Below are 25,942 nucleotides of genomic sequence, written 5' to 3'. Positions count from 1 at the left end.
CAGTCTGCAGGATTTGGGAGGTAAAGGAGCTGTTGCCATAACACAGGCCTTAACCCTTTGCCTTCCTCCAGGCACTGTGTAAGATGTGCTGCACCCTGTTCATTTTCATGTTGCCCCCCGAGTCTGTTTTTCACAGGAGGGTGCAGGAGTACAAAACCACAAACCTAAGCACTTACTGATTCCCTGCCCTACATCTTCTGACTGGCAAGACCAGGTACAGGAAACCTTTTCCAGGGAAATACAATCACTGTAAAAAAGAAAAGTACTTATAATCTTGGACAAACACAACCACATTCCATGATTTTCAGAAGGAATCACAGAACACCCTTCACAAATAACAGACAGGGACATTTGCAGCCCAACTGAGTTGCTGCTGAGACACGATGGTAATGCTCATGCTAAAAGGCCTAATTCACTCTGATTTCAGAGCCAAACCAGGTACATCAAGAGTCACCTCCTGCTTTTCTCCCAGTCTCTCTGGCAGTGTATCAATTATCACCATGCTCAGATTAGCTCCTGTTTCTAAACAAATACTGGAAAGGTGAATCTCTTCCCCTAAAAACATCCTACAGCATAATTAGCAACGTGTACTAAATGCTTGTAACCCAGAGTCATCTTCCAGAAAATAACTTTAAGGCACTGTCAGCTCAAACCATCAAATCTAAACCTCTTAACTCTGTATGGAACCTTTAAGCTTCTGTTGAAAGCCAAAGATGCGGCAAACAAGCTTACAGGTCTGTAATCAGAGATGTCAGACAACAAGACAGCTCGAAGGCTTGTTTTATATGCACCAGAAATACATCAGCTCAAGAAGCATTACAGCGTGAGGCAACATTTCCTGCAAGAATATTTTAGTTACCTGGAGCCCGATTTTTATAATCCTCCCTGGTACTTTCAGTAACCACAACAGATCATAAAACACTTGCAGAAAAGGCACTTCAGGCATTTCAGCATTCACCTGACATGCTTTAACACAAGGAAAAAACAAAAAGAATGATCTAGTTTGGAACTTGAGGAATTATCCTACTCCAGAGCTAGCAGGATGCAAAAGGACCCAGAAGGCCTAATTCAAGTGCCAAAATGTACCTCAGTAGTGTCACACATCTTCTGGGAGATGCAGCTTCCCTCAGGAAGCTTGTTAGGCAAGCGCCACGGAGAGCCAAGGCTGGGATCCATGGAGGCAGCTCCACATGGTCCCCAGAACCTGCTCCCAGCCCGCCCCAGCCTGCTGACAGACCGGCTCACATGCTCCATGAACACTCTGAGTCATGCTGCTAAGGCTGGAAAATGAACGGGATTCCAGAAGCTCTGCACTCTGCTCACAGCACTCCCAGCTCCAGAGGCGCACGATGGACGGACACTCCTGTCCTGCCTGTGCCCCAAGACCCCTCCGAGCACCAGTCACGGCATGCAAATGCAGTTGGGAACAGACACCTACATGCACACTCCACTTTAAGAAAAGAGTTAAGCCTTTTCTTAAAGGCCTCTTTATTTTTAAATTCCTTCAGAACATAAATTAATTTAAACAAATCAGATGCAAAACACCTGCATTTTAAATTCGCATATATTTTACTGTATCAATCACAGCAACCTCATACAGTAAGATACACAAAAATAGAGCATGGTATCACTTCAATTCAACACAGGTTTGTACTACAGGATTCCATGACATATATACAGAGGACTTCTCTTTTTCAGAGCAGGTAGAGCCCCTGCCCTGGTCACCGTAAAAATTACGTGGCATCACAGTTTTAGTTATTCACTGTAGTGTGAGGAGCCATATGGAAATCGAACTGGTGAACCAGAAGATACGCTGTAGAGCAGCCAAACAGGCATGACACTGCAGAAGATGAACAAAACCCAAATACCCACCGAAATTAAAACCACCCTTAGACTGCATTTTAATAGTAAAATTGTTTTTAAATTCTTCACTATATACATAATGTATCTACATTTGTGTCATATTTATATATATATATATATATTTATAAAAAACATACAAGATTGAAAACCTTAAAATCATTCACTTAAACAAGATTCACCCCAACCTTCAGGGTCAGCAAGGCAGTACTTGCCCTTGACGTTATGCTCAGTTGCAGTCCCTTGATTCAGAATTTCCCTGATTGTTAAACACACGCCATTCACTTTGTTTCTTAGTGCAAACTGGACAGTAACTTACTGTTCTCAGCCCTCTGTAAGACCCAGGTTCCATCTTATTTCCATAATGCTTCTGACACCCAGTTATGGCTAAAATTATTTTAGCTATTTTACAACATTAGCCTATGTAATTTTCCCCTCTACCTACCTGAAGCCCTCCCCCCACCCAAAAAAATGTAAGACAAACGATCATTCATGCATGTTTCTGTCACACAGGGAGTGATGGACATTGAAGTTGAGAAGCCTAGACTCTAACAGTGATTAAAAACCCCAAAGTCAATCATTTCAGTGCAAAGTGGACTACATAGTTTACATCTCAGCTAGATTCTTTACAGATATTTTAAACACATTTAATTCTGCACATCAGATTAGGTTGCCTGATACTTTGTGCTAACTAGCTATAGTTGGAATAAGGGAGTTAGGATTCTTAGGGGTTTTCTTTTAATAAAAAACTAAGGTCTATTCATAACCAGGTGGTGTCTGGGGGTCAAACTGTACAGAGCCCAACACAAGGGAGTCTTGGTTCTCAGCCAGGGTCCCCAGGTGCTATAGCAAGAGACAAGGGTTATTATCTGATTCACATCCATAACTGATGGGTTCACTTGAACAGGAGTCACAAATGAGCTCTGATTTTTCACCAGGCCAGTGCTTTACTTGCTGGACTACACTACAGACTTGGCAGTGGATTTGGAAGCAAGCAGAACATTGACACTTACAATTTCCATAACCACAAAGAAAAAGCGTGCACTGAGAGCAAAATCCTGCAATTCTTAGACAAGACTTGACTCAGACGAGTGGCAGCCTTATCAGAGGGAAAAAAATGTCAGATTAAAACCCAAGAATTGATCAGAGCCAAGAACATCACTCTGCCACAGTGGCTATAATAAGCTATGAAATACAGTACAAGGAAAAACAAAAAGTCACCTGAACAAATAACCCAGAGAGACTTCATAGTTATAATGATTCTACCACTTTTAAGAACTCAACATATTAAATATTTATTAAAAATAAACGGTTTCCAAATCACCTATTTACAGTACAAAGAACAGTATTTAAAACATGTGCAACAGAAAGAAGATGGATACTCATCTGAGAGGACAACACTCCAGGCATCATCTGAGTGACACAGATACAGGATCACCTCTTTAAAATACCATACAGTGAAACCCAGGAGGATGATATTGGCAACACCGGAAAATAAAGCACATATTGTCTAGATTCAGGTTATATAAGCTCGAGATAAACAACCAGAGGAGAAGGGGAGAAGGAGGAAACAAAGACAAAAGGAAGAGATGTTGCAGTGTTTGCATTTTGGAGATCAAGAAATGCAGACACACATCAAAAAATAGTCCTTGTTGGCAAAACAAGCCATTCACGTATTTCCTGCACATTTTGAAGTCATACGTTATCAAAAACTGGCAGTGGTTTCATCACTCATAGAAAACGAGAATCTTCATTCTCTGACCTTATTTTTAAACCCTGCCTGGTTTTATTTGGGCAAGATGCGACATAATAGGAAGGTGTGATGTCACTTTTTAAAAATACAACAGCTGCCAAGTTTTAAGGAAAAACGTGCTCTTCTCCCCCATGTAAGTTGAAAAGCAATGATCATTTAGGAGTTACCTAAATTATAGCAGCATGAAATCTAATGGATCTGCAGCATCTGTGAAGCCACAAAAATCAAGAACTGGCACCTGATCACTGAACCATGGTTCCAAATATCTGGACATGTGATTTTGGTAAGAGGTCAGTGTGGAGTCAGAACATTAGTTAGGATAGCCCTTTCCTCTCCCCCTTTCCTTCCCTTCCCAAACAGACTCATCCAGTCTATCTATAAACCACGTGGGACAGCTGGGATGATTTATAGTTTAACTGGTTGTTAGGCAGGAACCTGTGGAGGTCGCTCTTCCTACAGCAGGGGTCATAGTAGTAAGCGTTGAGGCAAGTGTCACACGAGACCTTGGAGCAGAACGTGCACGTGTTGGCGGCTCCCGAGCGGTTGCAGAAGCCGCAGCGCGAGGTGCCCGAAGGCTTGGACTTGGAACTGAACTGAGCAGCTCTGTCTTGACTCTGAGTCTGTGATGTGTACTGAGATTTCTCCCTCAGAGCAGGAGACAAGCCATCGCTTGGGAGTGGTTTGATTGAGTAGGAGCTCTGTTTCACTGCTGGGTACTCCTGCCTCGAGCTGAACAGACTGTCACACTTCTGGCAAACAGAAGCGCCACAGGGTATGCCACAGTTCTGGCACTTGGAGGAAGCTGTGTCTTTGGCTAGGTGGGTGCGTTTGTGGTAAACAGGGTTGGCATCACTTTTTAACAGCCATACATCAGGCTTAATAGCGTCTTGTCTTTTAAAGTTTAACATACTTCTAGAATCGGGGTCAGTATACAAATCTAAGTCCTCTTGAGCAGAAAAATAGGAGCTGTAAGGGACATTTGTTCTTAGCATGCCATTGTGATGAGAGGAAGTTGGCAAGTATTCATCTGAACACCCGTGTGGGGAGCTGGACATGGTCAGCAGAGAGGGCGACGGACGGATAATTTCATCTTTAATGTCATCTTCCGCATCGACCAAAATCGGCTCTTTCCTGAGACTCAGCGAGCTCATCAAAGGTGGTTTCTTACTCTCCCAGTAACTATCATAGGTGTCCACTGACTTGGAAGGCTTGCTCACCTTTGGCTTAAAGTAATCCTTGGAGGCGCGTTCGCTGGCCGATTTCTGGAGCACCATCCGTGCCATGGACGTGTTCAGCGTCTCCTTGCACTCCAGGCGCCGCTTCATGGCCTCGGAGCAGCCTCGGACGTCCTCGCTGCTGTTCTTGCGCTCGTTGATCACATCAATCTCAGAATAACCCTTATCCTTCACTTGCAGGTGAATTTCCAGAAGCTGCTCACATTCCACTTTGGCCAAAAAGAGCTCAAATGAAATCATTTTCACTTGAATGGCATCGACCTGCTCTTTGAGCTTAAACGTTGTTCCCAGCTCTTGGACATAGCCCATGTAGTTCAGAATCTGCCTTACATCATCTTCAGTTAGAGCAGACTTTACATAATAAACAAAAGGTCCAGTGTAGGTCTAAGAGGGATGGGGGGAATAAAAGGAAAACTAGGTTACAAATTCAGTGGTGGACGAGATGTTCGGATAATTCAGTGACAGAGACCATATCATTAAATACAATAATAACGACTCCGAACACATGCAACTGCCTTGGCAAGAGGAGCTCGATTTCTGCATCCCTCCTGCTCAGCAGATGGAAATTCCACATGAGGAAAATTCAAAGTAGGAGAGTTTTCATTCAATTTAAAATCCTGATTAGCATAATGTTCTCCCTGGTGATTTAAATCACTCTGCTCTGCACTAACATTAACTGTTATGCATACCGGACATGTTTGCATTTACAGAAAATCTACCACGAAAGACAAAAAGGCCAGGATTTTGGGAACTACCCCACCCAGGGACAAGCTGGAGCTAACAGGAACTCAGAATTACTGCAGGAGTGTCAAACTCCTCCTCAATTCAGTTTTAAATACACTTGAGGTGCACTCTTTTTTGTGTACTGTTACTATACAGTTTCAAATGTCAGTTTTATTTAATTTAGTATTAATTCAAAAACTTCCACTAAAAGAGCCCCAAAAGCAGAGACATGAGTTTCTGCAAGCTGAAATACTCTCAGCATCTAAGCACCTGAGGGACATGCTTAGCCCAGTTCAGCCTGTTCTGAGTGCAGGCAGGAGCAATCTGCCCACCACAGGTAAAAGATGAAACACAAAACTCAACTGCAGAGAGCTTCCCATGGGACTTCACCACCCAAGCCCAGCAGTGAGTTCCCACTTTTCCCTCTGGGAACCTGCCATAGGTAGATCCATTTGAAAGCATCTTAAAATCAAAACTTCAGGAACTGAGCACTGAGAAGCAGATCAAAGATGTTCTGAAAACGGTTCTTTTGCAGAAGTTCCTTCACCATTATCATACAACTTGTGGGAACCTCAGCAAAGCATCCACTTGAACACATGCACTGGGTTTAATACTTGTGTCCAGTAACAGCTGTGGCATGACAAACCAAACTCTGAGTGAACTTAAATCCAGCTTGACCACACACCATAGTGAAAGCCTCTCCAACAAGTAAAAATAAAACAGTGCAGCAGGGGAGGCTGAACAACAAACTTGAATAAGCTCTTCTACTTTATACACATTCTAATTGCAGATAGTGCTTGTACTTCTGTTCTTGGAATACTCTCACCAGCACCAACTTCACTTATTTTACGTAGAAATTTCCCTATGGCTTCTGTTTACCAACTGTACATAGAGAGAAGGGGAAAAAAATATATATATATATCTCTCATGCTATAAATGGAAAAAAAAAAAAAAAGAGAAGCCTTTAAAGGAAATGCATGAAATGTGTTCACAGAAAGGAAAATAAAATAATGTTCTCACTATGGCTACATAAAAAATGTCTTACCTTAATGTTTTTGAACTCCTTTTTCCAGGGGTACAGAAAGAGATTAATTCCAAGTGTCTCAAGCATGTTGAATGCATTATGGAGACAATGTAAACTTGAGGATTTCACAGATCTCAGTGAGTTTTCAGCCATCTCATAAAATTTTATCAACCGGAATCTATAAAAGGGATCAATTTTGGGAAGGCAAAGTAAGGCTGCTGCCGCGACTCGCAAGTACTCATCGTTAATAGGACGCTGCTTGTTGTCAGAGGCATTCAGTTTGCACTCGTGGAACTGTACATACTTCCTAAATAAATCGTCTTTGTATTTCGCATCCATTGAAATCAGTTTTTCCCTCGCGCTGGGGGCAGCTACCTCATCTCTTTCATGGCTATTTGGCAGTAGGTTGGGTATCTGGCATTAGGAATCTTCAGCAACAACAACTGTCCTGGAATAAAAACTGAAAACAAAGACAAGTCATTGCAGGTACACACATCCCAGACATCCCCAGCACCTCCCTGCCCCTGGGACTCTGTGACACAGAGCAGCAGCTCCCTCACAGCCTCCCCAGGACTCTGAAAAAGCACAGGAGCCACAGAAATGCCCTGTCCTGCTTTCCACCATCATTCCCCACTTGTTTTCCAGGTCCCTGCCCAAGTCAGCACCACGAGCTGACGCTGAACAAGACTCTGAGACCTTGGTACAACAGAGCTGGGCAGGCTCCAGCACACAGTGAGACCTCCCTGGCTTTGGGTCCCAGGGAGAAGTAACTCATGGCAAAGAACTGCAAGGAGAAGGATGAGTTTTTTTAGAGTCTCTTCTCTGCATTTTATTTTGCCCTTTCAGTTCACCCAACCTACACAAACATTATTTTAAACAGTCACTGGGAGATTTTTGTTTTTATCCCCGCACAATGATATAAAGATTTTTTAAAAATCACCCAAAAGTTTCATTTTGCTCATCTTGTGAAGGTATCTGCTTTTCCCCTCCCCGTCCTGTGGCACAGGACTGTCCTGAGGCTGAGCAGATTTGACTTTGCCTTTTGATTTCTAACATTTTCTAGGCTTTTGACAGCCAATGACATTCCTCCCGCTGGTGCCCCCAGTGCAGTCCTGTGCTGGGGCAGCTCTGCAGCCACCTCCAGAGGACCCACTCCTGACTGCTGCAAACCACAGCCCAAATTCCAGCTGAAAGCTGGCAGCTGCAAACACCACTGTGATCTTCACGGCAAAAAAGCTACACCTGCCACCTTCAGCTGCTCTGTGAGAGCTGAGTACAACCATTTCTGTGTTACCATCACATATGTTTTGTTTGCAGGGATAGTTGTTTTTATGGATGTACTGATCTCCATTTTCACTGCACTGAGCTCACACACTGAGCTGAAATAGCTGGTGACAGAACAATCTCCCAAATGCTGCTTTAAGAAAACCAAGGTAATTAAAGGGCCAACAGACTCCATCTGGAATGCCTAAGGAACTTGTGATCAAAAAGCAGACCACAGGCTTTGTTTATTACATAAAAAGACAAACCAGCTCCTGACCCGAGGGAATAGGAGGTGGGAGAAATCAGTGCACTGTTTCAGATGTAGTCAGTCTCAAACAGCAATTCAGAAAAGACTTTTCACCCAGTATTAATTGCAGCTGCTAAAGCACTGATCAACGCTCCTGCTAAAGGAAAATCACCGTTAAGAGCAAGATCAACTGAATGAAAGGAGCCAAAACACAAAATACCAACAACCAAGAGGCCAGGGGAACAAGCAAACAAAAAGATCAACAGCCTGGCAGTTAACATTCCTTGATGAAAGGCTGTGCTCAGCGCCAGACCCGTGTGGGAAAAGTTAAGTAGCAGTTCAGCTTCTGCTCCAAGGCACACGCGCTCCTGTCAAGAGACAGGCTGTGAATCACAGGAAATGTGGAGTGCTAAATTAACATCCGAGCATAAGGCCAGGAGCAGTCCCTTCCCTCTCCACGTTCCTCCGCAAGTTGTGCAGGATGAAGTCTGTGGACAAAGACAGGAGAGTCTGTTCCTTGGCAAGAAGAGCTGCACACGAGAATTGCAGAGAGATCTTTGTCTGGCACGTCAGCAAAACACCCCCAGGCCATGGAGTGATCCTGTGCTGACAAGGAGCTGGATTCAGAATCACACTTCTGCCATCCCCACCAAACAAAGCGCTTGGTTACACATGAGACACGTCAGTGTCAGGAAGCCCCCAGATGAAAAAAGAGAGCCCTTCATCGAGGCCTTGCAGACTGCAGCTCCCAGGGCCTCTGCCAGCCCTGACTGTGCCCCGTGCTTTGCACCCGAGCCAGGGCTTGCACAGCCCAACAAACCGCGGCAGAGCAGGGCCTGAGAGCCCTGCCAGGGCTGCTCCAGCACACAGAGCTCCAGGCAGCACAACATCCCCGTCCCGGCAGCCCACCCAGCAGCAACATCCATGGTTACAGGCTCCGGAGAGCTCACGATGCGAGCAGGCACAGATAAATATAGGTTTAAGCAGCACCCTGACTGACAGAATGCGTAAAGGAACAAGGCCGCTTTGCTGCTAAGCACTGACTCCAAACCTCAAGAATTCCTAGAGACGCAACAATAATAAGTCCTGATCAGAGTCCAGTGCCTGCTGTTGAGACAAGAGAATGTTTCTATCCATCTCCAGGGTCAAAGCCTCACCCGAGGGAACCAACTCCTCTGACCACGCTGGACCACTCGGCTGTACAAAAACCTTGACAGCAGTAGGGGAGAAACAGGGGACAAATACACCCTTCAGCTAAGGTACACCCCGCTGCCGAGGGACACCCCGCTGCCGAGGGACACCCCGCTGCCACAGCACAGCCGTGTCCTACCGCGCCCAGGGGGCCAGACACGCCAGACTGACCCCAGACGCCCGAAAACGCTCCCGAGCACAGGGGCTGTCACCGGCACAGGAGCAGCGCCTGCAGCCCGCGGACCCAGCGCGGTGCCGCCCGCTCGGGGCCGGTCCGTGCCCGGGGCACTTGTTGCAGGTCCGGGTCCAGGAGCCTCGGGACACCGCCTGGGCCTCCGCGGCGGCACCGTCCCCGGCCCCGGAAGCTCCCGCCGCCCCCGGCCACCTCGCCGCCCTCGCCGTGCCGCGGCCACGCCGCCCGCCCACCCGCCCGCCCGGGCTAAGCCCCCGCACCGCGGCCTGTCCCGTCCCTCACCGCTCCGCTCCACCGCCGGGAGCCGCCGCCGCTCCACCGGGAGCGCCCGGTGCCCGGGATGCTGCCCCGCGTCCCCGACGCGCTGCCCCGGCGGAGCCGCGGAGGCCCGGCCGGTGCCGCGGACGGAGCGCGCCCGCCCTCACGGCTCGGGCAGGGCCGCGGCGGCGGCAGCGGCGGCCCGGAAGTGAACGGCGGGGCGCGAGCACTTCCGCCGCGTGACGTCATCGGGGCGGGGCGCTACGGGCGGGGCGGTCCCCCAGGGCCTCGCTCCGGGGGCTGCCGGGAAAGAAGCGGCCGTGGGACGCCTGCGGGGCTGTGACACGACCGGCCCGTAGGGCACCGCCGTGCCCGGAGCGGCGCTGGCACCACGCTGGGCTCCGCAGCGGAGCCCGCCGCGCTCGGCCCCGCCCGCCGGCAGCTGCCGGGGATGTCGGCCCCGCCCGTCCGGTAGGCCCCGCCCGGTAGGCCCCGCCCGCAGCGCTCGGCCGCGCCCACACGCGCACGGCGGGGGCGGGCCCGGGCGGGGCCGCGCGTGCGCAGGGCCGCCCCCTGGCGGCGCGGCGGAAGATGGCGGCGGGCGGGTCGTCGCGGGCCCCGGAGCGGCGGCCGGACCCGCTGTCCCGCCTCACCTGCCCCGTGTGCCTGGAGGTGTTCGAGAGCCCGGTGCGCGTCCCCTGCGGACACGTGTGAGCGCCCGCCGCCGGGCCGGGGCGGGGGGGGCCGGTCTGGGTCCGCGGGGGCTGCGGGGCCTCGGGAGGAGCCGCGGCTCGGGGCCCCCGCGGCGGCTGAGGGCAGGGGCTGCGCACGCTGCGCTGCGTCCCGGCAGCGGCGATTGCGTGACCTGGAGCGTCCTTGAAAGGGAGAAAACGAAAGAAAAGCGGGGGGGGAAGGAAAGGCAGTGTTCCGCCACTTTCGGTTCCCGTTCCTCCTGAGGAACGCGGGCATGAAGTGACAGAACAAGGGGGAATGGCTTCACACTGTCAGAGGGCAGGCTTAGGTTGGATGTTGGGATGAAATTGCTCCCTGTGTGGGTGCGGAGGCCCTGGCACAGGCTGCCCCATCCCTGGCAGTGCCCAAGGCCAGGTTGGACGGGACTTGGAGCAGCCTGGGACAGTGGAAGGTGTCCCTGCCCATGGCAAGGCTGGCACTGGATGGGCTTTAAGGCCCCTTCTAGCACAAACCATTCCATGATTCTGTGCAGAAACCGAGGGCACAGAGCACTGTCCAGCAAACAATGCTGAGCATGGCAGCCTCCACCTCCTCCTTTCGTGCCCAGGTGCCAGCAGCTCCTCCTTTACCCTTCTTTATTGGGTCTCGAGACTCTGTTACTCCTTTGGGCAGAGGCCGTGCAAGGGCAGTGGGCATTGTTGGTGCCCAGAGGGCTGTCTCACCACCTCCTCCTTTTCTCCCACCACAGCTTCTGCACGCCGTGCCTGCAGGAGTGTCTGAAGCCCAAGAAGCCAGTCTGCGGGGTGTGCCGCAGCACCCTGTCTCCTGGGAGCAGAGCTCTGGACTTGGAAAAGCAAATTGAAACGACAGAAACCACTTGCAATGGCTGCAATAAAAAAGTATGAAAGTGTTTGGAAATTAAGTGCATGAGATGTGTCCACCTAGGGGAAAATAAACTGCTTCCTCCTCAGCTTTCTGCAAAATCAGGTCAAAATGTTTGTTCTGATATGTGCTAGAGGTGTTTTATATAGGCAGCACTCAGATGCTGACATTCTTTCCACGTTTTTTTTATTGTTACCTCTTCAGGAAAAAAATTTCAAATGAAAGATTTTGATTTTAAAGTTACAGTGAAAGGTTGCTGCTGTGCGCAGGGGTGTATGGTAACATACCACCGACAGCAGGGTTACAGGTTAACTAACCTGTAATGGCAAAAATTTTCCACTTGGTCAGCTGAAGTATTTGGATTTTCTGCTTTAACACTTCTATTGAAAGCTGCTCTGGTTTACACATTTGCTGCTTCTGCTTAGAAGTGTAGCAGGAGGCGCAGGTGGTTTGGGCTCACCTTGCTGTGCTGTTGTTGCCTGCACAGATGTACCTCTCCAAGATGCGCAGCCACGCAGCCTCCTGCTCCAAGTACCAGAATTACATCATGGAAGGTGTGAAAGCTGTTACTAAAGAGCCCCTCCACAACACCAGGTAACACCTCTGCTCTGAAATCCCAGGCTTTTCTGTCACGAGAAAGAATTTTGAAGTGAAAGCAGGCTTTACCTCTTTGCTCAGTTTGGGTGCTAATTTTTACATAGGTAAAACAGCCTTCATCCTGCAGCTGACTGTGCCCAGGTAAACTCTGCTGCTTCTGCTTGGTCCGTGCACAGGACATCTCTAAGATCAGGGCATTCTGTAGATGTAGCTGGTTTTTTAAATACCTGTGTCTCCTGATTGCATTCACCTACAATGAGGGAAGTGGGAGTTGGTGGCAGTGCTCTTGTGTGTGGCTAGTGGGTGGTACCCTGGTGTTTGAGAAAAAGGTGATAAATGGCACTTAGAACATTTATAGAAGAGCTGTAATTCAGTCTAAATATGGACAATATTGAGTTCCCTAAGATACTGTTAGGAGTTTATAAACTGATTGTTAAAATTAGCTTGCCTTAATTGCATACGTAAGATTACTGCTTTGAATAATCTGTATTTTTAAATAACCTCTTTTTCTCCCCCAACCAGGAACTTCCCAAATCGCTTCACCTTCCCTTGCCCTTACTGCAGTGAGAAGAACTTTGATCAAGAAGGACTGGTTGAGCACTGCAAAGCTTTGCACAGCATGGATGCAAAACAAGTGGTAATAAAAAGTCTTGGTGCAAGAACTGCAATGAAGTCTGGTCTTAAAACCCTTTGAAACAATGAGTTAGAGACTTGCTCTTGAATTCAGTAGATGTAATTGCTGTTCAGTCAGTGTGGCTGTGCTGGTCATGCCTCTAAGCCTGGTGTGGTTCTGCTGTCTCCTCTCAGTGGGTCTCTGGTCTCTACTCCCACTGCAGCTGGGCCACATCCTCCTTTCATCCTTGAAAAATGGCACACATTCAAAGTTAATTAGGCATAGCAAATTAGTAAAATATAATTAAAAAAATATGTCAGACATTTAATTTTCTCCCTGTTTTTCCCATTGTTTACAGCAAGGAGATACTATAAACTGTTGGAGGAAATGCTTGCAAAAAACAGTGTATCATTCTAGTAATCTGTCTGTGATACTTCCTCTCATGTAAGAGGAATGGCAAAACATGGAACTGAATTTGAAACTTCCATTTTTCTGGAAAGTTTTTTGGAATTCCAGATTATTCAGGGGAAAAAAAAAAGTTCCTTTTTTCTCTTGGAGAGAAGTGAACACTGCAGAGAAGACCAAGGAAACTTTCCTGCTACTGAGAAATAAAGGCTGAAGTCCTATAAAGCAAGGGACTTCAGTGAGTTCTGATTTTCAGAATGTGGGAGAAGAGTAAACCATTCCATTTCAAGGATCTAAGACATTAATTGAAATGATTCAGGGTTATCTGAGGCTTTTCTATTAAATGTCCCAGCAAGTTATTGGCCATCACTTTGCATACAGAGCAGTGACAGCACAAACCTTGAGCTTCACTCCCCCAGGCTGGCCCTGCCCTGCCCTTCCTGCTGTCAGTGTTAAAGCACTGAACCACTGGGGCCTAACTGTTTTTTTTTCCTTGAAGGTTTGCCCAATTTGTGCCTCAATGCCGTGGGGGGACCCAAATTACAGGAGTGCTAACTTCATGGAGCACCTGCAGAGACGACACCGCTTTTCCTACGACACGTTTGTGGTAGGTGTTTGCTCCCCCTTGGGAGGCAGCCTGGGCGCTCCTAAAGGCAGCGCCGCTCCCTGGGCGCTGCTGTGGAATCCCAGCGTGCAGGTGTGTCCTGGCACAAACGGGAGGGCACAGGGAAGTGCAGCTCTTGCTGCTGCCACTTGTTGTACTGCCCAGTGTGGCTGTTGCAGTGAAAGCCTTTCTGTGCCCTTTATTCCCAGGATTATGATGCTGATGAAGATGATATCATGGCACAGGTTTTGATGCGTTCCTTGCGGGATAAGTGATTCAGCCAGAAGATTTACTGTAAACCCAAGCTTCCACGAGGGGGAAATGCCCAGCATCCTTGCACTTCTCCCTGCACATCCCAAGATTAACTCAGGCATCCAGAAGACTTTAATGCTATCTCAGTTTTCAATCCTGGTTTGATATTTCTGTACCACTCAGTCTTTTGGTGTCATGGTCTCTGACATTCAGCCCTGTCAGCCCCATTTTTCTACTTGCTTAGACTCAGTTTCATTGTAGATCAACACGTGGGAACCAAGGCTTTTTCCTTTACCTATGCCTGTTGGTTTCTTTGGCAGTTGTATTTATTTGACTGTCTAAAATCAAAACCATTCCAGATGGAATGGCCTGAACTAATTAATAAATATCTTCCCAATCTCATTTACATATCTCAAGTGGTTGTATGTGAAGTGTATTGGTAACTCTGTTCCCCTCTAGTGAGACTTCAGGTGCTAACTGTAACCACCTCTCATGCAAGTGACCTCTGATACCTTTGATTCCATAATGTTTCCCAGTGTTTCAATCCTTACAGGCAGCCTCCCAACTATATGGAAAACACATCTTCAGTATGAGTGTTCCAACTGCAAACTTTCCTAGGAAATCTTTGCACTGTGTAAAAACTAGTTCAAAGTACTTCAGTTCTATGCATGATGATTAGTTTCCTCCATACTCCTACTATAATTTCTAGCCTGGAAAATGAACTTTAGTGTTGGTCTTAGTTAAAATGTGTAATTTTTTAACTATCTCAGCAAATACTAATCAAAATTGCTGGCTTTATGATTAAATTGGTGGATTTGAAACTGGTTTCCTAGTAATTTTAAGCCTTATGCTGATAGGGGAATTCAGAAGGTTTTTTTCAATACCTCTGCTTTCTATTTAAGCTAAAATTTTCATATATATTCTTGGGTTTTCCATTTCTCAAGGCAAGCTGGTCGAAAAACTTGCAAGTAATTCATAGCACTGGCATAGCACTTCCTTTCTGCATCACAGATTTTATCAGGTATTTTGAATTCCTGTTCTTCATTTAAATGTTCCTAAAGTAGCTGAAGCTGTACTTGGATTGTTTGCCATCTGGCAGCATGTGTGTAGACTAGTCAGGTGTAGCTTTCAAGGAAAAGTAAAACATAGCCCTGAAAGCAGGACAGTTCCAGCCCGTGGTAAATGGATACTCTGTGTTCAAGCCTACACTTTTGCCACAGGGATTCCTTGATTTTAATTTGATGCTTTCATTAAGTTCACAGAGAAGCTGCTGAGATCTGAGGGCCTGAGGCACCTGACCAGAACCTGTAAAGCACAGTGTCGAGATGTCCAGTGTAAGTGTTGTAAGTGGAGCAGTGGGCCTGCACCCTGGAATTGAGTACTGGTTAATTGATTTGAGCAGTAACCTTCTCCCATCGTGCTCTGCAGACTGCAGCCTAGCCTTACCCTGAAAATCATGAAACACACTCCAGTGTAACCTCGTGATTAAACCTTGTGTCCAGCCAGACCTCTGGCACCTCTCAGCTGACCTTGGGGTTCTACCCCAGTAGGGGCTGTTACACACTCACCCCTGAGCACCTGCATGGGGACTGGAAGCCCAGTGAGGGTGGGAGACATGGAATCTCCTGGTTCTGTAGGAAAAGTGCTGTGTTTGGGGGTGGATATTTTAATGCTTGACCTGCAAAGAGGTGATGGTGTATTGGGGATTGGATGGGGATCTCTCAGATCTGGCTACCGTGCAGTTTGGTGATGCCCATTGCCAGGAATCCAGATTCCTGCTTCTATTCTAAGTGCACTTCCATGCAATTCTGATAAAATGTTTTAGGAGCAATTAGGAGCTTCCGAGTAATTACTTTGTCATGTTTTTGACTTTTGAAGACAAATTACAAATAAAGGCCATTTAATTTATAAAATCCTACCTTTGTGTCAGCTCTTGTCGTTTCTTCCTCATGGTCCACATGTTTCCTTTGAGCAGCCAGAGCGTTTGCATTCGCCGGGGTACACTGAGACTCCCTGATTGGTGAAAAGCTGCTCTGATGAGAGGCACCTGTGTGCTGTGCACGGCCTCCACTCATCTCGTTTGGGTGGTAAAAAAAAATCCTTTGTGTAGAACAAGCCAGTTTAGGCTTCTAAACCCAGTGAGTGTCCCTGGGAAGGGGGCAGTGCTCTGCCAGAGCTGCTCTCGCCTCGTCAGCAGCTGATTGTGCAGCCGCATTGTGGGGGATAATGCAATCGGGCCAGCCCGGACCTGTGAAATTCCCCATGTCTGGCACAAGGAGTCAGCCTGAGGAGGACAATTAGCACACAGAAACACAATGGGAGGAGCCGGGCTTGCAGTTGAGCTATTTTATTAAATGAATTTGTCTCCAGACAACGACTGGTCTTAATAGGTCTGATAAATTGTTGTCAGCATTGATTTCCTAATGCACAGGCATTGCTTCATCTGGAATTACAGCGACAAATCCCCATGGTCTCCTTAGGCTGGGGGATGAGATCTTGCCACAGCCTAAGTGCTGTGATCCGGCTCCTCATGTCACCTGACTGAAAAGAGAGCAGCAAAATTTCTTCAAGGCCTTTGCCCAGCTATACTGGACTGCTGAGCCCACCTCAGGAAGGATTAACCAACCAAGGCTGTGTTAAACCATGGAAGGGCAAATGAGGGATTGCAGTCCTTGCTTGCAGTCCTAAAACTTTTCTTTGGTTTAAATATACTGAAAGTTACAGTGGAGCATTTGCCTGTTTTGGGGGTGGGTTTTTGTTTTTCTGACGTAGATCTTTGTGTCACGGTTGCATTGGTCTGTGCTTATCAAAACCAACTCATTTTTATGGACAAATTACATTATTCTCTGGGTGGTACAAATGAGGACTGTTGAAACCAGTACAAAAACTTGCTTTTCCTTCCTTACTCCTTCCCTAAAACTCCAGAAGATACTCAGCACTTAGTGAAAATTAAGTGTCATTGCTACTGGCTTAGATCTCTCTTCTAGTTCTTACATTTATTTTGTCTTTACAGATGCTAGGGTTTAAAAAAATAATTCCGTGGAGCTTCTGTGAGCTGCACGCTGACGGCAGAGGGAGGTCTTGCATCTTGGAGAGAGCGGGGCTCCCTCCTCCCGGCACAGTGCTCGGCCCCAGCCTCCTCCCCTGGGCTCAGGGGGCTGCTGTGGGTTTCAGGGAACTTCTTCAGCCTTGCAGTAAGGGTTCACACTCCATCTCACGGCCAGAACTTCTCTTTTTCCCACCACAGCCTCCCTTGGTGGGAGCAGCTCTGCTCTGCAACCAGATATTCAAGATGCTTCATGGAGACATGGGGCCAGGGAAGGAAAAAGAAGAATTTTCAGCAGACTTGTTGCTCTGGAGGTGGTTGAAATGTACTGGTGAGCCCCTTGAGCCAGTCCTTGTGGTTCTGGGACTGGAGCTGTGCCACAGGCTGGTGGCAGGTCTGCTCTGACCACTTTGGGGCTCAGCTGATGCCCTCTCTGATGGTGAGGGTGGGACAACTGAGAAACTCCCTGCCACTTCCAGCCCATGAACCACTGCAGAGCTTCCCCTCCCCTGCGTCCTGCTCTCCGTCCCCTATCATCCTGGCTCACAGGCACAGGCAGGTCAGGTTGCTTTTTCCCTTGATCTCGTTTTTTCCCCTAGCACAGGCAAGTTTTTTCCACATGCAATGGTTGAAAAAATCTGATTATCACCATTTCAGAAAGAACACAGGAGTCGGCTTTGCTTCTTCAAAGAAAACCACCTCGCTGTGTTCCTGGTGCAAGTGTCCCCACTGTAACCACATCCGCGGCAGGTGGAGGAGCGCGGGGGGGCACCGGCGAGGGGCCGGGGGAGGCACCTGCACAGGAGGAGGCACCTGCACAGCCCCCGGGCTGCTGCCCCCGCCCTGCGGGGAGCTGCACCTCCGGACCCCCGAGAGAAACGGGAGGACCCGGCCTTGGTGATTTGTATCCCTCAAGGGCTTCGGGGGCACTTTTCCCCCTGAACTTCAGGCTGATCCAGGGATGAGTTTTGCAGATAAACACCTGCTGAAAGCCACGGGCAATTCCACAGCAAAGGAGGGATGATCCAGTACCAGAGCACATGGCTGCAGGGGAAGAGTTTGCAAATGCGTCTGGTCGGGGCAGGATACTCGTGGCTGGCAGGACAGGCTTTCCAAGCTGTTCCTGCCCCGAGGAAAGGCTGACAGTGAGCTCAGCCCCTGCGCTGGAGCCGTGCCAGCGGAAAGCTTTGCTCCCACTTCTGCATTTCTTGTCGCTGTGGCTAAACAGTAACATGTGGTCAGCAGGGGCTGGCGCAGTAATGTGTGATGTGTGACGGCTGAGTCACGAGTGGCCCAGCACACGGCCCTTTTCCGAGTGGCAGGGCCAGAGGAGGCATTCCCAGCAGGACCTGTTCCTCCTCCGGCAGCCGCAGCTGTCTTGGCCCGGAGCTGAGCGCGGCTCCTGCAGCAGGTGGCTGGAGCCGTGCCCTGAGCCCTTTCAGCGGGGAAACCCCCACGTGAGCCAGAGGGCCGGGGTGAGCTGGAAGCCCAGGCTGCAGGACTGGTACATCTCTGCTCACCGCTGCCCAGCACCCGCTAGCCGTGCCTGGGCACCTGCCCATGGGCACATAGCCCCTGTGGAGCGGGAAGCCAAAGGGAGCGTGTGCCTCAGCGGGGCTATTTGACCGCGGAAAAGAGTCGGGGGAAAGCAGGAGGAAAGAGAACAGAAGGGAGCTTGCTTGAGGGACGGCTGCACTGCCCAAAACCTTCCCAGCAGAAAAGAAAATGTCTGGGCAGGTGCTCCTGACCCCTGGCAGCGGGAGGGAGTCACCGAGGGCTGTGCCGGATCCATCCCGATGCTCCGAAAGTCACTGCCTCTTCCCAGAGGATTATTAACCGGTGGCGAAGCGTGCTCTCCCGCAGGGCTGTGTCCCGGCCGGGCACGGCGGAGGCTTGTCCCAACCCACATCGCAGTCCTCAGCCGTGGGACAGGGGAAGGACGCGGAGGGGATTCCGGGGATCACCCCAGGGCACAGCGCCTTCCTCCAGCCCGCCGAGCCGCTCTGCCCGCGCTGGGCACGGGCCGTGGGTCAGTCCAGGGTTCCCCCCACCGGTCCCTCCGGAGCACCGGCGGGCAGCATGGCACGGGGAAATGCTGCGGAGAGAAGCCAGGAGCGGCTGATGCAGCGGTTCGTACTCCGGCACCGGGCGGGCAGCGCGGCCGCACCGCGGGAGCGGCCCCCGAGCTCCGGCCCCCGGCGGCGGGGCAGACACCTGCCCCTGCCCCTGCCCCTGCCCCTGCCCCTGCCCCTGCCCCTGCCCCTGCCCCTGCCCGCCCCGTCCCGCCCGGCCCATTGGCTGCGGCCCCCGGGGGCGGCTCCGCACCGCCCTCCCCGCGCCGCGCCCCCGGCCCCGCGCAGATATCAGCGGGAGCGGCGGCACCGCGGCCCCGCGGCAGCGGCGGCACCGGGGCTGCAAGATGCCGCGCTCCTTCCTGGTGAAGAAGCACTTCTCGGCCAGCAAGAAGCCCAACTACAGCGAGCTGGAGAGCCAGGCCGGTGCGTGGACAGGACGGGCCGCGCACGTGGGGCGCTCCGCGGGATGGGGCGGGGGCCTCGGTGCAGGATCTCCGTAGGGCTCCACACGGGAGCGGGCGGGGACTGACCGGCTTTTCGCAGGGTTGCGGAGCTGTTTGTTTCAATTTCGTGCATCTCGTGGCGCGGGATCCCCCGTGTCCTGGGATGCCGAGCCGCTCCCTAGTACCCCGGGGATGTCGGTGGCAGCGGTGGCTCCCTCATGGGGCGCACATGGGCGCGTGGGGAGCTCCCCGTGCCGCGACTGGGCGGGAGCGTGGGGCTGTCTTCACCCCATCCCTTGCGGCGAGGCGGGTAGGGGCGCGGGGTTCCTGTGGTGTGAGGTCGGTCCCCTTTTTCCCGGGGCGGACTGCGGCTCTGGGCTCCCATGGGGAGGTTGGGATCCCTTTGCCCCTCCGACTCAGGGGTGCGGCGCGGGGCTCCCAAGGAATGGCCTGGGATGGGGTCCCGCTGAGCCCGTGGGGGCGGGTTGGGCCCTGTCGCCCTCGTTCCGAGGGCCCCGCTGACCACCGCCGCCTCCCGCAGTGCTGGCCGCGCCGCTGCTGTACGAGACGTGCCCGCTGCCCGTCATCCCCCCGCCCGAGGTGCTCGGCCCCGGCGCCTACTACCCGCCGCTGGTGTGGGACGCGGGGCTGCTGTCCAGCCTGTTCCCGGGCGGCCCGGGCAGCGAGGCTGCGGGCGGCACGGCCCCCGCCCTGGACCTGACGGCGCTCTCCAGCGAGGAGGATGAAGGCAAGAGCTCGGGGCCCCCCAGCCCGGCCTCGGCCCCCGCCGCCGCCGAGCGCTTCCGCTGTGCCCAGTGTGCCAAGGCGTACTCCACCTTCGCCGGGCTCTCCAAGCACAAGCAATTGCACTGCGACGCCCAGGCCAGGAAATCCTTCAGCTGCAAGTACTGTGAGAAGGAGTACGTGAGCCTGGGGGCTCTCAAGATGCACATCCGGAGCCACACGCTGCCCTGCGTCTGCAAGATGTGCGGGAAGGCCTTCTCCCGGCCCTGGCTGCTGCAGGGCCACATCCGGACGCACACTGGTAACGTCCCCTCTTGTCCCTCTCCCCCCCCTGCCTTATCACCTCCCTCTTCCCTGCTCCACTGCCCCAGCGAATCGGCGTGTCGGGTGTTATCTGGGGAGATAAGGGCTTCCCAGACCCCCTTGGCACATCTCTCTGAAGTGTCCTTTAAATATCCTCTTGGCTGGAACAGAGCGCAGGGTCAAGGCCCAGCCTGTAAATCCGTGCGGCTGCTGCGAGTGCAGTGCCCGCCTGGGAGCCGGCCCGCCAGCGACGGCGCAGGCTTCGCCGAAGTGTCATAAAGTGGGGCTTTGAGGCTGCTGCAGCCCCCCTCCTGTGCACTGCCGTGCCCAAAGCATCCATCCCTGCCCACACCGAGGGCTCCCAGCCGGGGCAGCACCTCAGCCGCAGCTGCCCACCCACCATCAGCCGCCAAGGCGGGGACGAGCCCGGCTCCAGGCGTGCCCGCTGCCGGGATGTGCCTCGGCGGGGCCTGCGGGCAGGTGCTGCAGGCACCTGTTGGCGCGGGGCCGGGTGCGCAGCTGCAGCCCACCCCGCTGCCGCGGCCGCCCCGACAAAGCATCTCCCGAGCATCCTTTGTGGGGCTGTGGGACGGTGTAATTGTGACTTGGCACTGATTTCACACCCTCTTAACGTACTAAAGATGATGGCTGAAGGAAGCCGGGTAGACTTAATTGTGCTTTCCAAATTGAGCATACACATTTGTTTCCTCCAAAAGAGTCTTTCTGGGAGGAATTCGCCCTGGCCAGGCTTTTCAATGCGAGCCGGGCAGGAGAAGGGGGAGCGCGGGGCTCGGCAGAGGAAATAGCTCCACTCACCCTGGGCTGGCGCCTCGCAGCCGCTGCCTGCTATGATATAATTAACACACAGCGCTCGGCTTTCCTGCCTTGCTGCGAGCTCCTCGCTTGGCTCCGCGCAGGAGACGAGTATCGAGTCTTCGTTTGTATGTGCAACTGCCGTGCTACTTGCAGATGTTTCCAGCATTAGTTTTACCGTGGTTCATAGGAAAGGTTTTTCTGGGAGCCGGCAATTCCCAAGCTGGCAGTTCTCCCCCAAGCAATGCTGTCCATACCCGGCTTTCCCGTGAACAATAACAGCCAGCACTTCTTTTCACTGTGCTCTGCACAAACTTTGGCTAATGAATGGCTCCTTCTTTGATATTCCCCATGTGTTGATGCACTGGTTAATTGGGAGCGTTTCTCTTTGTCCCATAGGTGAAAAGCCCTTTTCCTGTACACACTGCAACCGGGCCTTTGCTGACCGCTCTAATCTCCGCGCCCACCTGCAGACCCATTCAGATGTAAAGAAGTACCAGTGCAAAACCTGCTCCCGGACTTTCTCCCGCATGTCGCTGCTCCACAAGCATGAGGAGACGGGCTGCTCTGGCTCTCGCTGAGGACTCCTCTCCCCTGGCCTCTCATCACAAATACCTATATTATAACCAGTTTCTGTAGGAGTTAGTTTCCTCCATCACCATTGCAGTGTGCACCGGGCCGGACACTGCTACTCTGGCCCCTGAGACCCTCACACTCCTCACGTGGTGCTTCCAGTGCAATGCAAGAGCCTGATTGTAGAATATGCTGAGTTGGAAGGGACCTATCAGGATCATCAAGTCCAATTCCTGGCCCCGTGCAGGACATCCCAAGAACCCCACCATGTGCCTGAGAGCATTGTCCAAACACTGCTTGAACTCAGACAGGCTTGGTGCTGTGACCACTTCTCCCCTCCTGGCATCTGGGAGTGCAGACCTGGACTCGGTGCCGTGTGTGAAACTCGGGGGTCGCGGTCCTGCCCCAGCCCCTCAGCAGGTGCCCCCCCCTTGCCAGAGGCACTTGGCACCTTGCAGGGCTGGACCTGCACCCTCGGCCCTGTGCTGGTATTGAACACTGCGACCATGTAGCTTGCGGGGGTTGGGGGTTTTGTGTTGGGTTTGTTTTGTTTTGTTTTGTTTTTATAACACCATAACCACTCGGTAACTTCTAAGAACCAGTATTTTTTAAATGAAGGACAAGACACTCCCCCCGTACCCCGAGTGTATATACCCTGCCTGTAGAAGGTGTAACTATGCAATAATACAGTATCCCAGTAGTTGTGAAGCAGCTGCTTCTCCCCAGCACAATGACAATTTGCAATGCCTGCGAGATTAACAGTGTCCATGAAAGGCAGGGGTAGCCATTTCAAACCCCAGCCCTGTTTACAGAGCAGCTATGCACTCAAGCACCTGTTAAAATGACTCTTAACAACTGCTTTTCAAGAGAACTGTGACTAATAGCAGGCACTTGTCAGCTGATACAATGCTGGCCTGTCCCAAGGCTGTCCATCGACAGGTGTGTGCCAAAAGCCCTCTTTATGGGTATTGACAGGTGCCTCCTGAATGCATCTTTCTTTGGACATTGTTTTCATGGAATCATTACAAAGAGGATGTTTACATTTCAAAGGTACACTGGTATTTATATTTTTGTGCCACAATTTTGTACTGATGAAACTTTTTATATAATTATATACAGTTTATTGATATTCAATAAAATGATTAATTTATAATACGGTTTTGTGGGTGCTTGGGGTGAATATGCAGCTGTAAGAGGGGAGTGCTGTGCAGACCAGGGTGCTGGGCTCAGCTCTCCTCCCACCTGGTGCTCTTGGCTGCAGGTGACTAGAAACGGGCATTTGCAGGAGGGAACGTGTGGAGCAGTTGCCTCTCGGGAGAGGAACAGTCAGGCTGAGTCAGTTCCTGCCAAAGGCTGGGGCAGCTGTGCCGTGATGCGGGCTGGGGGTGCAGTGGACCTCTCAGGCTCCATGTGGGAAAGCACAAGATCTTGCCTTGTCCCTCCCAGCCCGCCCGGGTGGGTGCTGGCATCCCCCTGGAGCTGCTGGAGCACCTGTGGCTTGCCCGCATCCCTGAGCACTCCCTGGGGAGCAGGTCCATGCCTCAGCACAGGGCACTGTTCCTCTGGGGTGGCGGAGCTGCCTCTGGCTCTCGGCAGGATCCCGAGCCTCCCCAGGGACGCCTCCAGCACCGGGGTGGGTGACCCGATGTGGGTGGCGCAGCAGCAGAGCTGACACATCCTGTTGTCACCGCAGAGCTCGTCAGCACGCACAGGAGGGGCTGTCCCTCACCTGGGGGGCACCAGGGGAGGGTGCTGCGGGATACCCCAGTGTCTGCCTCCAGGATTTCCATACTGAAACTCCCAATGCCCCAAACCACCTGCCTTGCACCTTCCCAGCCGCTCCCATTAGGGGTGCTTCAGAGTCTGCAGCCAGACTTACTGCCTGCCTCCCCCAGGGACTGGATTTTTGTCTTCTCTCCGCATTTCCTCAGTGCCATCTCCCGGTCATTGCTTTCGACCAGGGAATAAAAGGGCACGCGTCCTCAAACTCTCATCCCCCTGCAGCCCGCGGCCGTCCGGCTCCCGGCGCCTCTCCCAGGGGCTGCTCAGGGCAGGAAGATGTGTGCAGCTGTAAAAGTCAGCAGAGCTGCTGCTCGGCCCTTCTTTAATTAAGAGCTCACCCGGTATAAACTGACTTTCCCAGCCGAGTTGGACTCATTACTCGATTATTAAGCAGGGCAGGAAGTTTTGGGTTTGCTCTTGTGTGTGCTTTTCTTCCTTTTCCCAACAGGAAGCGGGGGAGGGGCACTAATTACTTTCAGCTTTCCATCCATAAAATCCTGGAGCCGCAAAAGCAGCTAAATAGTTAAAAAAAAAAGGGGGGGGGGGGAGGGGAAGAGACCAATCTTGAGAAGGGACCACCTGCAGGAGCTGGAAAGGAGGGTCGAGGAGTGGGTGCGCTGGCAGCAGCAGCCCTGGCAGACCAGCCGGGCTTGGCTTTGCAGCTCCGACAGCCGCATCAGGGCCCTGCACCGGCTGTGCTTTGTCCCCGCCCACGTGTGCCAGGGCTGTCACCACATGGGGACCCTGCCCCTTTCCAGTGTCATTCGGGCTCTTGCTGCATCCCCGCACTGGCACCCGCCGGGGAGCCCTGCCAGCTCCCTCTCAATGGGTTTCAACTAATATTGGTCAGGCCGGCGGTGAGAGCTGTGAGAAACCTCCTCCTCAGCAAGCTTTGCTGCTCTCAGTTGTGCTCCTGGCTTTGTCCAGCGCCTGGCTGGGACGCCAGGCTTTTAGAGGGAAGGTATAAACCGGGTGGAGAGCAGCCTAGGCTCGACCGACAAATCCCGCTGGCATTCAAACACAAATGCAGCCTTAAAACACTGGAAACAAGAAATGCTGCCTGTTCTGAATCACAAAAGCACAGCCCACTGGCACTTGGGTTGCTTCTGCATCTGCTTCTTGCCCTGCCCTGTGCCCTGGGGACACGGCTGCTCAGGTGATGTCCCGCCCCTTGGGACAGTGCCTCAGACCTCCCCAGGTGTCGCCCAGGTCTGGCCAGCTGCTGTCCCGTCGAAGGGTGATGAATGTGCTCCAGATCTCTCCTTCTCTGACCAGCTGCTCAATTTGCTACTGCAAAAGTATTTCTTTTTTCTGCCTGAGGGATGTTGGGGTGAGCAGTGGGCTGAGGACCGTGGCCAGGACACCCTTGGGTCCAGCTCAAGCCAGCTGCAGACAAGGGGTGTCCCTCCTGGTCTTTCTCTGCCCTTGCAGACCTTTGGTGCTCTGTGATGCAGAAATGCACCCGGGAGCTGGGCCTGAGGACGAGTCGCAATTGCTTTTTCGTTTCATTTTCTGAAGGAAAGCCGCAGAGCAGCATCCCTGGCAGCAGTGCCGTGGTGCCCTGCCCTTGGTCCCCTGTGCTCACCCGGGCAATCAGAGCTGCTCAGCGAAGCCTGGGGTCCATGGCAAAAGCACAGCAGCTTCCCTCCGTCTCAGTTTTAATGCCCCAGGAACCAAACTCCCGTAAAGCCGCCGCCCTGGGCTCAGCCAGGTAGCGCAGGCTGCACTTTGGGGTGGGAGCGGGGGCGGGGGGCAGCCGGCGATCAGCGGGGGAACCATTTGGTGACCACCGTGTGTGACCATCTGTAACCGATTACGGTGTCAGCGCTCGTAAAAGCCGGGATTCAATCAAGCGCCCGGCAGGTAGCGGGGCCCCGCTGGCCGGGCCGGTCCGGGGTGCGGGCGGTGCCGGCTCCGGGGCTGCCGCGCTCCCCGGGCGGTGGCACGGCCGCGGTGTCGAGCGTTTGAACTCCGCTGTTTAATTTCCACGGAACTCCACGAGACCTTTAAACCAGCACGTACGTCCCCATAGCTCCTGGAGCCCTTTCAAAGGCTCCAGGGAAACCACAAAGTGCCTTTTCTTCCCAGAGAGAGCAAGTGTTTTCCCCCCTCCCTGACACGATGTAGAATTAAGGGTGTTGGGAAACCCGCCCTGCCGTGGGTGCCCCCTGGGACAGACCCATGTAGAGATACCGGGTTAAAAGGGGCTTTAAAGCTTTCTTGCCACCCTTTGAACTCATCCTGTCCTGTCTCTGCAAGCATCTGGAGCATCCCAGAAGTGATGAGAAGGGAAGCATGAGGATTACAGCCACCTTTGTGAACGCTAAGCTTCATCTCCTCAGTCATTTGGGGGCTGCAGTTCCCAACATT

At 52.1% G+C, this 25,942-nt stretch overlaps 3 protein-coding genes across 3 annotated transcripts; 2 read left to right on the top strand and 1 right to left on the bottom strand.

Moving 5' to 3' along the window:
• Window positions 1-1,546: 1,546 nt before the first annotated feature.
• SPATA2 (spermatogenesis associated 2) lies at window positions 1,547-9,948 on the bottom strand. The gene is made up of 3 exons (XM_048321866.1): window positions 9,772-9,948; window positions 6,617-7,055; window positions 1,547-5,232 (listed from the first exon to the last, which is right to left on the bottom strand). Exons 2-3 carry the CDS (start codon window positions 6,932-6,934, stop codon window positions 3,985-3,987), a joined length of 1,566 nt encoding a protein of 521 aa, XP_048177823.1. The 5' UTR covers window positions 6,935-7,055; window positions 9,772-9,948; the 3' UTR covers window positions 1,547-3,984.
• A 369-nt stretch (window positions 9,949-10,317) lies between these two features.
• On the top strand, window positions 10,318-15,711 carry RNF114 (ring finger protein 114). Its single transcript, XM_048322058.1, has 6 exons — window positions 10,318-10,457; window positions 11,189-11,339; window positions 11,810-11,916; window positions 12,442-12,556; window positions 13,437-13,544; window positions 13,751-15,711. The coding sequence occupies exons 1-6, from the start codon at window positions 10,339-10,341 to the stop codon at window positions 13,814-13,816; spliced, it is 666 nt and encodes a 221-aa protein (XP_048178015.1). The 5' UTR covers window positions 10,318-10,338; the 3' UTR covers window positions 13,817-15,711.
• Window positions 15,712-19,216: 3,505 nt separating this feature from the next.
• SNAI1 (snail family transcriptional repressor 1) lies at window positions 19,217-22,943 on the top strand. The gene is made up of 3 exons (XM_048322282.1): window positions 19,217-19,337; window positions 19,899-20,402; window positions 21,617-22,943. The coding sequence occupies exons 1-3, from the start codon at window positions 19,259-19,261 to the stop codon at window positions 21,796-21,798; spliced, it is 765 nt and encodes a 254-aa protein (XP_048178239.1). The 5' UTR covers window positions 19,217-19,258; the 3' UTR covers window positions 21,799-22,943.
• Window positions 22,944-25,942: the final 2,999 nt, after the last annotated feature.

This window comes from Corvus hawaiiensis, chromosome 17 (assembly GCF_020740725.1).
Source record: "Corvus hawaiiensis isolate bCorHaw1 chromosome 17, bCorHaw1.pri.cur, whole genome shotgun sequence".
Classification (NCBI taxonomy): Eukaryota; Metazoa; Chordata; class Aves; order Passeriformes; family Corvidae; genus Corvus; species Corvus hawaiiensis.
This window is presented reverse-complemented; position numbering and strand designations above follow the sequence as displayed.